Genomic DNA, 14,797 nt, shown 5'->3' with positions numbered 1-14,797 from the left:
TAACACCTTTATATAAAAAGGAAGCTCTCCATTGGTCGAGTCTCACTCCACCCTCCGCCTTCTTTCCCCTGGTTTCCCGGGCAACCATGTCAGGGTGGAGAAAAAGAGCAAATCATGTGAGGGCAAAGCATCTCTCTCTCTCTCTCTCTCTCTCTCCCCACTTTCTCTCTCACTCTCTCCCTCAGTGTGTGTGTGTGTGTGTATAAAAGCCTCTCTCTCCATGCTGTCACTTCACTCTGAGCTCTGCTAATGCATCACAGAGAGGATAGATGCAAGACCAGAGACAGGGGAGAGGGGGACACAACCACAGGAGATCCCACTGAGACACTTGTTTGACCTTCCCTTCCCTTCCCTTCTCCGCTCTGCTCTCGTCCCCCCCCCTCACTCCCCCCCCCCCCTCGCTGATGTGTTTTGGGTCTCCCCCCTTTCCTCCACATCCTTCCACTCAATAAGCGTCTCCGCTCTGCTTGGACGGTGGCTGCGTCGATGCAAAATGGGTTGTGGCAATTCCTCAGCCACCAGCACCTCAGGAGGGGGTGAGTGCTTCAGGAATCTGTGTGTGTGTGTGTGTGTGTGTGTGATATTGGGGGCGAATGTGTGTGAGAGTTGTCACTGCATCTGCATCAAGGAGAGATGGTGTTTTGAATGTAAATGAAGTGTGTCAGGGTTACCCTCGCAGTCAGGTGTACGTCCGTGTGTGTGTGTTTGTTTCCATTCATAAATGAATGGGCAGCAGTACATCGTAGTGTTAGGGTGTGTGTGTGTGTGATCTTCTCCTAAAACCATGGGTGGTGGGTTGACCATGAAGGGTCTCCCACATGTGAGTCGCCTGGGAAGGTGCCGCTTCGATGTGATAACGACAGTTAACGTCTTCGTTGTGTGTCATTGGTCCAGTATTGTCCAGTAGTGTTGGTTTCCAAGTCAAGCAGTTTGTATTGACATTCACCCATCTTAGTCTCCCACTTGACTGGTGCTGGTTGTATAAGCAGGACAGCTCTGAAAATAATCAATGGCCGAGCTTCATTCATAAAGCTGGGAGCACACGTTTGAATGGAGAAAATTCAGGATTCTGCTTCCTCAGATATTTGGATTATTTTGTAACCTGCTCAGAAGAAACACACCTCTCTCAGTTGATTGAGGCTGATACATTTCATGTTTTTAAATTATACTCCTCTCCTGGCACCACAGTCAAATTGAGGTAATAATTAGTTTGAAGTATCTGCAGGATTACCTCAGCACCACTGCCCATGGAGGCAGTTCAGTGTGTGTTTTTGTGCCTGTGTGTGTGTGCAGGTACCTAATCAGTGCTTGCCAGACATGTTAACAGAGCTGCAGACAGCAAGTGGAAAAACACAACCCATCAGTTGTTGCTTCTGTGTTGTTGCTATAAATGTGATCCACTTTTGGTCAGCGAGCAGCGTCTCTGTAGGTGTTCGAGTTTGCTACAAGTGCAGCTTGTTTGTCTGTGAAGGACGTTCAGCTGTGTTTATTTCTGTCCATTTTTCCTGCTTCTTCTTAGAGGTCAGCGTTCAGCACAGTGTCAAGGACATGTGACATCCTGTCACTCCTGACAAATAAGGACCAGTGGCCACACTCATTTGTTCATAGCAGCTGACACCAGGCCAGAGCCAGAGGACACTTTTCATGCTCTGTTATCTTCTGTAAAATAAAGTGCTTTCAGATCATCTTAATATAACTTCCTATGTTCAGTCTGTATCAACAAACTATATGCATTTCATGAGCTATTTATAACACACCCCAGGTGTTGGAGATTGTCACCTAGCTAAGGAGCTGCTGTTCACACTGCTCCCTTTTTAGCAGGATCGCTCCCTCACCTATTATCATCACCAACCACCTGTGGAGACAAAATCATTTATAGCATGCATGTGTTATAATCATTTCAACACATATGCTATGAAATAAACAACCTGCCAGCTATAGCCTCTTGCTGCATGTGCTAGATTCCCTGCTGTGTGCAGACTTTTGTAGTTTTATCAAAGAGAAGCTTTTTTTGGTGGGGGTGGGGGGGGGGTGTTAGGGGGTCAACCATCATAGTGACATTTAAATGCATGAGGTCTGTAAAAAATGAAAAGTGATCCTAACTATATTCACAGCAATGGATTAGTCGACAACTACATATCCCAAGATTCTTTGCAGCCACAGTAAGCACAGTGAGCAGGCTGACATCTTTTTATTGAGTCTGGTTGGGTAGTTAGCATTTATTTGAAGCAATTTGCTTCCATAACATAATTTTAACCGTATTTACAGGTCACTGAGGGGAAGTCCAACTGTTTGTTGAGTTGTTAGAAAGCATTCTTACCAAACTCAGGCCACCACCTCAGCACACTCTATATCACATTGCTCGTCCTGGTCTTATGCACCCAGATGTGCACCCTTGGATCTGAATGAGCTTTTGTCAAGGGCTGAATAGGCCCCTGTGTCATGTCAGCAGACTCCAGCATGGACTGTAAAAGGCCATTCTGTCTAAAAGATGAAAATGAGTGTGTAATGTGTCATCACCGGCTGTAACAGTCCGTATAGTCTGCTCTTCATGCTGCGCTGCCGCAGCGAGGTATATAGCATGAAGACACGGATTGAAGAGCAGAACTGAGGCTTTTGTTCCTTCGCTGTTGTCACTGTGATACTGTACATTCAGAAAGGAAGTTAGATTATCCTCCAGCTGAATATATTATGATCTCATTAGGATTCAAAGCAAGCGCGGTGACTCTGCCTGCAGTTTGGCCAAGAATGAGCTGTTGTCGGTCCATAAAAGAGTGCAGCAGCACTGGGATGAGCACAATGGGTGTCTTTGGAAGTGAGGCCTTTTACACTGTGTGCCCTGAGTCATTTCAGAACACTGGCTCTTTCTGTGTTACCCCTCACACCAAGCTGGTATGACTGAAAACATCAAATCTAGCCTGATAGTGCTGATGTAAACACTTAATGATGATCAAAATAACTCTTCTCCTGGAAATGTTGGTATTGATGCAAGCTCCTAGCTTCTATGTGAGTGTGTGAGTAATCTCTGACGGCAGGAGAGAGACAGACCTACAGCTTATTTAAACTGATTGATGATGAATGTTCTTTAAAACATTTGAAGTACGGTTGGTTCGGCTGTGAGAGGATTGGTTTATTGGACTAAGGTTAATTGTTGGAAACATTTCATAATGAGATTAAATGAACGTTTGTCTCTGTTCTCAGGGCCGGCAGAAGCCTCCAAAGAGGTGTAAGTACATCAGTCACTTTCTAATTATTTAAAGCTTTTTCTTTTTTTTATTGAGTTCACCATCTGCAAAGTATATGTTACTGCACCGGCCCAGGCTGTATGCTGAGTGTTTGTGGCTCTGCGTGGTTGTTTTAAGTGTAAATATAACATTTAAGACTAAAATCATCTGACTGTAAAGCTTGTAAAAAGCACAGTGATCTAGATTTTTTTGTCTTTGTAACATTAGTATTCATCATTCATATGGACATGGACAGTAAATGAAAAGTTGCACATTACACACCATGAAATAGCAGAAGGACACTGTCATGATCTCCAAATGCAATAAACCCACCACTGTTATATATATAAATACACCACAGCCAGTGTCACATAGACATGAAAAGATTTTTTTTACCATGAATTCATGTCCCCAGTGGTTCTGCATTTGTTAAAATTAGTTTCTTTTGACTTCTTTTGAAAATCTGTCAGTTCAGACTTTAATGTTTTCTCTTCTCTTTCTCAGTGTCATTCAGAGGTGGCCTGTGCTTTGCCATGTACAGTTAGCATTTATCAAAGCGTGTGTGTATGTGTGTGTGTGTGTTTTCGGCTTGATAACCATCTGAGCAGCCAGCATAAGACCCATGAGAGCTGACAGTAGAACACTGACTCAGTGAAGCTAATCAAAGTTTCCTAGGACTGTACTACACAGCAAAAAAACACAACAAACACGCACAGACACACAAACACCAGCAGGTGGAAACTACAGGATTAATACGCCCTCATAACGTATGTCACTGTTTTGCTTGCACTGCTGGAAAGTTAACGTCGTGTTTAAGGTGGTGGCTCCATGTCAGCTCTTACAACAACCGAGCAAAAACAAGCGTCTGGTTGGGTGCTTGAACCGAAGCTGTGCGGTCTGCCTCAGCTGTTCCCTTAGGAAAAGCAGTCAGTGCTCCCAGTAGGGCTATACCAGTGTTCCTAAAATGCAGGAGCACCTGCACAGATCACAGCCTGCAGCTTCTCATTAGTCAGTGACTTTAAATGCTCGTATAAGAGCTGACCTGACCTGTGCTTCTTCTCTCAATCAGGACAGAAGATCCCTCAGCAGAAGATGAGAAAAGAAGGTACTGTCTGTTGTTTTCTTTCTTTCTCTGCTGCTTTTAGAAACTACACAACAATACTTTGCTTTGTAGCATCGACTGTGACATCCACATCTTGACATGTGTCGGAAAAGCTGAGGTGTAAACGATAGAACTAATGATGGATGAGATGTGTTTAGCTTACTGGCACCCTGGTGATGTTGTTATGTTACAACAACTGCAACAAGTGAAGAAATGCATGTAAATAAATCACACAGCTGCTGCCTTCATTATTTTGAATTATGCTGTTATGCCAATAGCTGGTGCTGAAGCAGCCTAATTATCAATTATGAAGTGTGTTAATTATGTGAAAATGACCCTTTTATCTCTGTTTAAAATGCAAAACATGTAAAAATAATGATATTGTTATTATAAAAAGAAAGAAAACTTCTCTCCTCACAGGAACTACGGTGGTGTTTACGTAGGTCTACCTGCCGACCTGACTGCTGTGGCTTCTACTCAGTCCAAGTCTACACATAAAGGTACATGTATAATACTCACAAACTCAAGAGTGTGAAGCATCTTAGAACATACAGACAGAGAAAACAACCCCTGGTGACTGAACCTCCGCCCACCCAGCAGATCCATGCGTCGCCCACAGCGTTTTTGGTTTTATTTGACCTTTTATTTTGAGTGAATTTTAATGAGAAACCCTCCCTCTGCTGTCACCATCAGGGTGCTTGTGAAGACAAAAATAGATCACAGCAATTATGTTTAACAAGGCCGCTTTGAATTGTGTTATATGTTTATCCACAGGAGTCGTAATCTGTGTTTTCTGTACGTCCAAACTCTTCATTTATGAGTGACGGGTCAAAGTGAACTGTATAGAAACTAATTAACCCACAGTTTTTTGCTATATGCCGCTTATGTGTTGCAGTCCTGAGGTCTCTGTCTTCCTGCTCGTCCTTGTGCTCATTGAGGTTAAGCATAATAATGAATTGATTCTTTCATCTGTCCTCTGGCACCAGAAGCATCGTGGCTCTTATTTCCACTCAAGTCTTGCAGTTCAAACTGCTGGATAGAGTGTGTGGGTGTTTTTCAACGCAGTCTTGACAGAGAGATGGAAACAGTCGAAAAGCACAAAAAAAAATTGCCAAATAATTGTCCCTATAAATATCTGTACACTGAGTCACTTTCTTCTTCTTCTTCTGCAGACTAGCAACCACTGAAGGGAACACAGCACCTGTGAAAAAGAAGCTGCTTCTCCTTCAGCTTCGAGCATCTCTTAAAATGAAAAGAAGCTGGTGCAAATTGAACGCCAGTGACTCTTTTTTGTTTTCATTTTGACAGTATCCTGCTTCTTCATACACCTTGAGACACTCACATTACAAGCAGAGAGCATGTAAGCCTCACCACACACTGAATAAAGTCCCCGGCTCTGACACTCGTGGAGATGTGGACCGCTTTTTTTTTTCAGAGGACGGTACCTCATGCAGCCACTGGTGGCACAGTGACGCAGGGATGTGCACTGGAGGTCTGCATATGGCACCTATCATCACCTTTCACGAAAAAAAGAAAAAGAAAGTAGACGGGCACCAGTCCTGGGACTGGCGTCTGTGGGCGGTGTCAGCGGGCATTGTGACGGCCATTTTGGCTTCTCGGTCACATCACTGAAACATTCTCTTCCTCAGGAGGAGACAGAGGATCCAGCCAACTTTCTAACTAACTGAAAGTCACACACACACTCCCGACTGCCCTCTGCAATAATAATCACTGCTTATTTCTCTAAAATGCCATCAATGAGTGATTGTGTGGCGGAGACGGAGCGTCAGAGAGACAGAGGGGAATCAGTTCCACAGAAAGCTGCAGACACATTCCTGTGAATGCATGGCAGAACATCTCAGTGTTGTGGAAAATAGCATTGATTGCAATCAGGGACCTGCTGCTGCAACAGAAAAGTCTAACACTGACGGAAACAATGGCTTTAAATGCTAATAATCACGATGAGTTCAGCCATGTGTGTTTTAACTGATGTTACTAAATGTCCTGGGCGCACCTTCCAGGTCATACCTGGTGCTGTCACTACACTCGTGGCCCAGACTGATTATGTAATGTCAGCATATGAGTCATAATTCTTAGAGGAGCTCTCTCTCTCGCTCTCTCTTTCTCGCTCTCTGTCTCTCTCTCTCTGTCTCTCTCTCTCTCTCTCTCACACACACACTGTTTCTCGCTCTCTCTGCAGCAGTGTTGTTTTTCTGATTATCGTGCTTCTGGGTCGTTCACGTGGCTCATTCAATCTTTCTGAAGATCTCCAGAGGCAAAAAAAAAAATCTTACAATGTAACTGAGGTCTAATGTACAACAGCAAAAAATGTCTAAGAATTATATTTGCAAAAAAATGTGAACAAAGGACACATCTGCAGAAGAAAAACGTCTCGTAGGTGAAGTACTGTAGTTTTTCAGTGTATTAACATTACAAAATGATGACTTTATTATAGCATATTTTATACATTATGTATCAAATGTAGCCATGAATGTTGTTTATCTCTATGTATTCCTTAAAAAAATAAGTCTGATGTTATTGTGTATTTTTCTTATTGCCTCATGAAAAGACTAAAACCAACAGATTTATTTTAAATTGACCAAAAATACTTAATACCATGGTATCGATTATTATTATGATAATATTATTGATTGTGAGGCAAGAGGCAATTTAAGGTCCATATATAGCTTAGTCTCATAGAAGAGAGTTGGCACATTTTACTGGGCAAACGTCTCCCATCTGAAACAAGCTTCTCCGCCATTTTTTGGCTTCATGTCACATGCACTGCATTCATGTTTATGTCCCAGTGAGGACAGGACAAGCTAATGCTAACAGGGCAGACAAAAGAGAAACACGTTTCAAAATTCTAGAGCTTTTATTGAGAAATATTTTTTGTGCTCTTAGAATGAAATATACAGTTCCCATACACTGCCTGTGACATGGTGCATCTTTCCTTATGACATAAAGAATAAAGCCATACTCATTCCTACAGCTGGGAACTGTAGATGTTATCAAACCACAGTCGCAGATCAGCAGCGAGGGTGATGCGTGAAAAAAACCATCCGGTGTCTTTACATAAATCTCCCTGAGCCACCCTCATTTTCCCCTCGCCCTGACTCCGGCTGGAAACTTTTCTTTAGGCAGCGTCTTCCTCTTAAAAATGACCGTAGGCAGAAGTTTTTGTCCATTACCATGGCAACAGAGAACAACAGTGAGCGCTGCCCCTTCTCATGCCCCATGGTCCGTATTGATACCATGCTGGTCCCCGTTCTCTCCACAGTTTGGTTCACAGGGATGTTGAAAGTGAGGGGGACCTCATCCATGTTGGGGATGTGGCTGGGCTGGATATTTTTGTAACTGCAGTAGGCGTGGAAGCTGGCCCGCTATTCTTAGTTTAGTGTTTAGTGAATATTTACAGCAGCGGCAGCGGCGGCCATATTCAGTGTGGTGATGAGTGAACACCCTGTGAAACTGTTGGTTTTCGTCTGTTCATGGTGTTTATTGTCATAATGAAAACTACATAATATCATCAGCCAAAAAAAATCTGCAAAAAAAAAAAATCTAACCGAACACCACAATATCCCCGGAAAAGAAAACACTTTACAGCTTGGCAGGCATTGGGGGCCAAGGTCATTTGTCAGCCAGGCTCTCCACAGTTCTCTCCGCTAATGAATGTACGACATCCTCCACTCACCAGGGCCCACGAGGAGGAGCAGAAATAGGCCAACTTTAAACACTTGAGATTCAAGAGATGTTCTGTCTGTGCTGCACAAAACTCTTTATGCGCCTGTGTGTGTGTTTTACTGCCTTGACTGATCAGGCTCATAACAAACAAGGACTTTTTATCCCCCATACGTGAACCCAGGCTTACTGTTTACTGTTTGTCTGTTTTTCTTGCGGGTGCACTTTGCAATGACGCCCACTAGCTGCCAAGCTGTGTCGCCTGCTATCAGTCTCACTGATGCTGAGGGAGTTCATGTAGTGTCTTTGAATTGCAAGCCATTAGTCAGCTCTCATTGTTGCAGCGTTTACAGTGCTCACCTGTGGTAGAGGTAGAATATATACTACAGAGGTGCTTTATGTACAGTGAAGTTTACAGCGTAGTAATAACAGCATTGATTCTTCCCCATCTGAGGCGTTTTAGCCGTCCCTGTTCTTTGAGGTTTCCTCCCTGCTGCTGCTTCAGCCTTTTTGCATCAGAGGCCTTTGGCTTTTACAGCGTGTTGTGCCGCCTGTCTCTCCCTCTTTTATCAGCCTCACGTTGCCCTTTCTGGTTGTTCCTCCTGTATATGATGAATGTCATTGCCTTTGCCCTATTCAGTTAGTTTAACAGGAACAAGAGGGCAGAATGTGGAGGAATAAAACTGCCTGACGTCCTCTACATTAAAGTGCTGCTGTGGCTGCTGCAGCACAGCAGGCAGTTTGAATGTATAAGGAAACAGACATAACACATACACCGCAAATTGTTTATCTGCCATCTTGTAAGAGGGTGAGATGGGCATGCTAAGCTAATGTAACTGGCTGCTGGCAGTTAGCTTAGCTTAGCTTAAAGCAGTTAGCTTAGCTTAGCTTAAAGCTAAGCTAAGCTAACTGTAGAAAATGTTGACAAAATTATGTTTATTCTAACAGAACACTTGAGCCTATTGCCCTACATCATCCGAACATGGTGCCGATACAGCCACAAAAAGTCTGTGTTAGGAGAAAGTAGGTTAGTAATTGTGGGGGTACGCTCAAGCATCAGAGGTTCGAGTCCCTCTGATGCCACGAGCTGTTTTGGTTTCACCCTCTGTTAATAAAAGAATCATGCCCTTTGTCGCCATTTTCGGCCACCATTGCAAAAAGTATATACGCGTAAAGGTGCAGCCAGAGAAATACACCCACATGCTCTGTTTTTAATCACTACATCAAGGATGGACTGAACTGTTCATGTCGAACTCAAGTATTCGTATTTCTTTGTCGCCTGAGAGATGTTTTGTTGGTCAGGACGTGTTATTTGTTTTACCCAGGAACTATTTTCTACCAAACCCTTTACCTGCACAGAGAGGAGCATCGCCTGTGCTTGTAATAGCATGACAGGATGCAAACAGTAATTGCATACTCTGTTCTTGAGTCATAATGTTCATGTTTGAGAGAAAGGCAGAAAAAATAATTGCTCACAACAAGGTCTGTGGATTAAGCGCCACAAGCTAAGTGCTGCTTAGTACCATTACATTACAGAGAGGGCAGACAGAGACAAAACTCTGCAACTCACACCAAAGCCACTGTATGGAGGCATGGCACCGCAGACCACAGGACAAACAATGTTTTAGGGTCGACAGGTGAAAACAGCTAGTCTGGCTCTACCCAAAGGGTAAAAACAACAAAAAAACGGCACCTTTAAAGCTCATTAATTAAACCAGAAATTTAAAAATAATAAAAATAATACAGTTTTTGTTCAGAAATAAGTGTGAATCTATCAAATGAAGACTTTTCCTTTTGTTGTTACCTTCTGGTTACCTTCTGTTACCTTCTAGGCACAATAATGTCGAACGCTTAAACACTGGAGAGGACCTGAGAAGTGTCTGTTGAGCACTGAATAATTTGATGGCAGCAGAGTTGGGTTATAGCTGTTTCTGTCCCACATACAGACTTTAAATGCTGTCACTCCTTCTCAAACACTCCTTTATCAGAGATGCTGACATCAAGATTATAATATATGTATAAACATCCATGAATATCTGATTGAATTATTTATGATTAAAGACTTTTATATTATCCATGCACAGCTGTGCTTTTTGATTGTGGGTTCTTTGCTGAAATATGATCAGTCGGCCTGAGACTTGCTGCATTAAATATGTTCTTAGAAGTTGTTACAGACGGACTGCCTGAGCACTGCACAGAGGAACATTTGTCATTATTGAACCGAAGGGCCTCTGTGCAGTTTGCCTGAAACATGATCAATCACTGCACCATCTCTGTAATTGACTGTGTTGGGACAGCGTGAACGAGAGCAGCTATCCTCACTGAGCCCATGTCCTGAAGGTACGAGGACACGGGAAAATATAAGCTTCTTCTGTCAGAGGAGGATGAAACAGAACTCCATTAACAAGCCACAGAGGAGCAGGTCTACTCTACATACGACATGTTTCATCACATCCAGTCAATGTACATCTTCATGAACACTGGATTATAGTCTCCATGAGAGGTGGTGTGTTTAAAGGGCTGTTCCATCCCAATGACGAGGAGCAAAGATCTCACAGACATGCAGCTTTCTTTCTGTCTGTGTGAAGTCTGATCATACCTACCATTACGATGCTCATGCCTCTGATGGCACTGCTAAGATACTGAGTTTACAAGAGTAGGACAGCTGTGAGGTCAGAGTGACCTTTAACCTTTGACCAGCAAAATCTATTCTTGAGTCTATGTTTATATTTGAGCCAATTTCCATGTTTTTTTTATTTCAATCTTCTAATAGTCAAGAGTCGATATGGGAGGTGATGAAGGTCAGGGTGAGAGTTTCGTCAGCCGTGAAGGTCAGTGTAAGGTGGAGATGTGGTTAACAGAGGCCTGAGAAAGAGGCGGAGCCCGCCCACCTGTCTGTTGCACCTGTCTTGCGGCCCGGGCGGCGGCTGTGATGGAGGCCGCGGTGAGCGGAGGAGACATGGTCCGGTTCAGCAGTGAGAAGCAGTGAGAAGAGGATAATAAGGGGGGAAGACCCACGAGATGATCCACAGCAGCAACAGCGCTTGGGTGATCCGAGGAGGAGGAGGAGGAGGAGGAGATGGGACCAGGACCACCTGGCTAGCTGTGTTAGCTAGCTGGTGCGTTAGCAGGCGGAGCTACTCCCACCCGTGGGTGTCGGACTACACGGAGCGTCCACAGACACAGGTAAGGCAAGATTTAACTGAGATAAAGTGTGTGATTAAGCAGACTGAGCAGCTCTGCTGATGATGTAGTTTATTTACATGTTATGTTATGTTAAGTTAGCTAGTTGTTTTGGTCTGTTTATTATTTAGTGCACAGCTCAACAGGATGATTAATGCTGATATATTGGTATAGATAGGTTAAAAACAGTCAGTGCTCCCAGTGAGGTACTGTTAACCTGTTATGGTGAATTGATTTGTTTTTACTTGTGCATGAAAGGGTTCAATGAAAACCTTCCTGTTGTACCACAGCAGATGTTACATGATGTTTCAGCAGCAGGTCAGTGTGAGCTGACTTCACTGTGTCTGGTTTCCACAACACAGGCCTTCTCTCAGCGGCGGTTTACTGCCACAGATAGAGATCTTACTGTGTGTGCACTGTGAGAGGTACGTGATTGAAAACATGTCCTTAATGATATTATCTGTGCATCTGGCCCAGCACTACAAAGCAGCTGCTCCTCCCCAGCTCTCCTTTGATCTACTCTAATAGTTCTGAAACAGATATAAATAAGTCTGAAATATTTTATTTAAATTCACTAGCTGGCACAGTTCTTCAATTTTCACCTTGCATTATGTGTGGGGACAGTGGAGGATCATAAATAGCACATTTTTTTGTTCTTATGGCCATTGAGTGGGTCCAGCCATGCACAGATTTTGAATCTATCTTATGTGAGATCATAACATGTTAATATCTCACATAAAATTAACTCGATTCAATTCAGTTTTATTTATAGAGCACATTTTACAATCAGAAATTGTCTCAAAGTGCTTTGCAGAAACCCAGAGCGTGAGACCCAGAGCCTAAACCCCCTTAAGAGCACTGTGGCAAGGAAAAACTCCCTTTAAGAGGAAGGAACCTTGAGCAGGACCCGTCTCTTAAGGAAGAACCTTCCTGCTGCCAGTCGGCCGGGTAGAGGAGGAGAAGAAGAGGGAGACAGGACAGAGAGGATGAAGGAGAGAGAGGAGAAGACGAGGGAGACAGGACAGAAAGGATGAAGGAGAGAGAGAGGAGCAAACATGCAGCAAAATGAAACATGGATATATTATAATGATATCTATATATATCGTCAGTCCATAAGTAGTAATAGTAATTTGATAGTAATCAAAACAAAGATGAGCAGCAGGGGCTGATGAAGTCAATGAGCACAGGAGAGATCAGAATATAGAAAACTCAGAATATAATAAAAACATGACATTAACTAATCTAGATCATCATTACACTGAAGTATCAGCTATTCATATTACAAGTTGATATCCTCCAGTTTAAAGTGCATGTCTCATTATTTTATTACCACATGTATTTCTCCATGAATAAATAAATGTGTAAATAAGTCTGTAGCTGTAAGTCCACTTATTACCAGCAGGTGTCACTGCAGCACAGCCCAAACTTCAACCATGTAAAGCAGCAACACTGGTTGATATGTGTCCTCCTGTGTTATCCATGAAAGATGAGCTCCCCGTCCTTCTCACATGCCTTCATGGCCTCTGCAGCTGCTTTAAGGTCTGCGCACTGATAAAGTGGTTAAAGCCCGACCAGCAGCTTTTCCGACAGCCTTCTCCGTTTGACTTGCGAGGCCAGAGGGTGGGGGTTGCACTAATCTTTGGCGCCAGAGTTGTTAATCTAGCCAATAACTGTAACAGGGTGCTAATCACTGTTTTGGTGGAAAGAAGGCCTTGCCAGTTTTTTCCATGGCAATCAGGGCATTTAGAGGCCCCTGTGAGCGTGCACTGATGAGTTTACAGCCAGTGTCAGCCTCAATCAAGCACACTGCTTTATGGTTTTCACAATAATGAGGCTGAAACCTGAAAATGAGTGTTTTGTGTGCCCAGTATTTCTGGTAATGAGTTATATGGCCTTTTAGCTTTGTACTGAGAACGTTAACCGCCATTGCTTGCAGCTAAAAATAATTTCAAAAAATACCTTTCCCTCACTCCATTAACTGGTATTTTAGGTCTGCATGCCCTACTTCCTATGTCATGTTCCAGAATAGAGGATATTACAGATTATTTTGTTCTAAATTCAAGTTGTCTATCACCTGAAAATCAAAAGTAACTCTCTTTGTGTATATGCTGGAGGTTGTTGTGCCTCGTTTGTGTAAGCTGCACTTATGTCCAAGGTGCTTGTGGCGTAACATTATGCAACAACAATGCAAATGCATGTAGACTGACCATAAATGTAAGAAAACAGCATTGTTAATCTGACAACACGTGCACTACAAGCAACACAATCAAATACGTAAGTTTGGAAATGTAAACAGAAGCTGTGGGGATAGTAGCACACAGCCAGGAAATAACTTAATCAAGCATCATGTGATTCTGCTTTAACTAATTTTAACAGAGACACTGCTTGAAGCCACAAGCCAGGGTGACCCCGAGGGACAGTAGGAGACCTTACAAAAGGAAAAACAGGAACATTTTGGTTTGTGTATAATGGCGATGGACAGTCAGGTTGGAAGGAGCCTTTCTGAATTTTTGCCTAGTCCCAGCATTCTCTAGAGGTGCCTCTGAATTTGACGAAGATGAAGATGTTGCTGGTCTTTTAGTTATTTGCATGCATTTTCTTCTGCATTGATGCCATTCAGTAAACTGTCATATTGATGAATTTGATGTTCTTTGAATTCCCACTCTACACCCTGACTCTTCTGGGGATATGTAACTTGTGTTGGTCATTATGAGACTGAACACAGACTGAATGTTATAATGCTGACCTGCTCTGTTTAGTTTTGATGTACTTGATTGATGTTAGCAAAGATGACAAATTAATCACAGGCTGCTATTAACGGTAGGAGAGTGGTGTTAAAATGAAGTATTAAAACAAGGCTTAGTAAAGGTCAATGAAGAAAAAACAACTTTCCCAAAATGGAATGGTTGCAGCTACTGCTATGGATGAAATGTCTTGCATCTGGACCAACTGTACATGTACTGTATATATTCCTGCCAACATTCTTGCATTATGGTAAATTTAGACTATTGTTTTTGTCCCTCTGGATATAACAGAATTCCTCCTTTGCATCACTGACTGACATGTTAATTCAACGTGACTGATGAGGTTAATAAATATGGTATGTTCCTCCCTTATGCAATCTGCCTCTGATACAAAGCGGTGATGTAAGATTTGGTGATCTTCCTGCCCCGTATCCGTGGCCTGTCCCGTCTAGACATCACAGACCGTGGCAAATGAACACTACAGTACTCGCTTGTGTTCTCAGACCCAATGTCAAGGCCTCCTTCCTCCGAAAACTCTTAACTGTCACTCACATTTAAGACCAAGGGCTTGAAAGACTTGCAGGACACATGATACAGTCATCCCATTGAACTAAATTTGACATAAAATGCCAGGTCAGTTAGTTCAGTGGAAGCTCTCTGGCTCTGCACTTCAGCCTCTCACTGTGGCCTGGAACAAAATGTGGCACCTCGGACCTGAAGGGAGAGGGGTTGGAGGGAGGGGAGAGGGTTGTCGGTTGTGTCGGCCCCGCTTTGCTTTTGACTTCGCTGTGCATGTGCTTCCAATTACAGACAAAGGAGAGGCGGTCCTGTGCAGCATGTGGTTTCATTTAGAGCAGGTGAAA

The 14,797-nt window shown here is 43.1% G+C and overlaps 1 protein-coding gene across 3 annotated transcripts; it reads left to right on the top strand.

Annotated features, from left to right (window-relative positions):
- Window positions 1–250: 250 nt before the first annotated feature.
- Window positions 251–7,912, top strand: c25h12orf75 (chromosome 25 C12orf75 homolog). Of its 3 annotated transcripts, none has more exons than XM_028432110.1 (5): window positions 251–536; window positions 3,202–3,226; window positions 4,294–4,329; window positions 4,747–4,826; window positions 5,635–7,912. In XM_028432110.1, exons 1-5 carry the CDS (start codon window positions 494–496, stop codon window positions 5,688–5,690), a joined length of 240 nt encoding a protein of 79 aa, XP_028287911.1. In that variant the 5' UTR covers window positions 251–493; the 3' UTR covers window positions 5,691–7,912. The 3 variants fall into 3 exon arrangements, with proteins under 3 accessions (XP_028287911.1, XP_028287913.1, XP_028287912.1); XM_028432112.1 differs by having other exon boundaries at window positions 5,499–7,912; XM_028432111.1 differs by having other exon boundaries at window positions 4,747–7,912.
- Window positions 7,913–14,797: the final 6,885 nt, after the last annotated feature.

This window comes from Parambassis ranga, chromosome 19 (genome assembly GCF_900634625.1).
Source record: "Parambassis ranga chromosome 19, fParRan2.1, whole genome shotgun sequence".
NCBI classification, from domain to species: domain Eukaryota; kingdom Metazoa; phylum Chordata; class Actinopteri; family Ambassidae; genus Parambassis; species Parambassis ranga.
This window is presented reverse-complemented; position numbering and strand designations above follow the sequence as displayed.

Excerpts from the sequence above, each read along its gene's own strand:
- c25h12orf75 (XM_028432110.1), top strand. The coding sequence starts at position 494 with ATGGGTTGTGGCAATTCCTCAGCCACCAGCACCTCAGGAGGGG. Across the intron at positions 537-3,201 it reads CACCAGCACCTCAGGAGGGG|GGCCGGCAGAAGCCTCCAAA; the intron begins GTGAGTGCTTCA and ends CTCTGTTCTCAG. Across the intron at positions 4,330-4,746 it reads GCAGAAGATGAGAAAAGAAG|GAACTACGGTGGTGTTTACG; the intron begins GTACTGTCTGTT and ends CTCTCCTCACAG.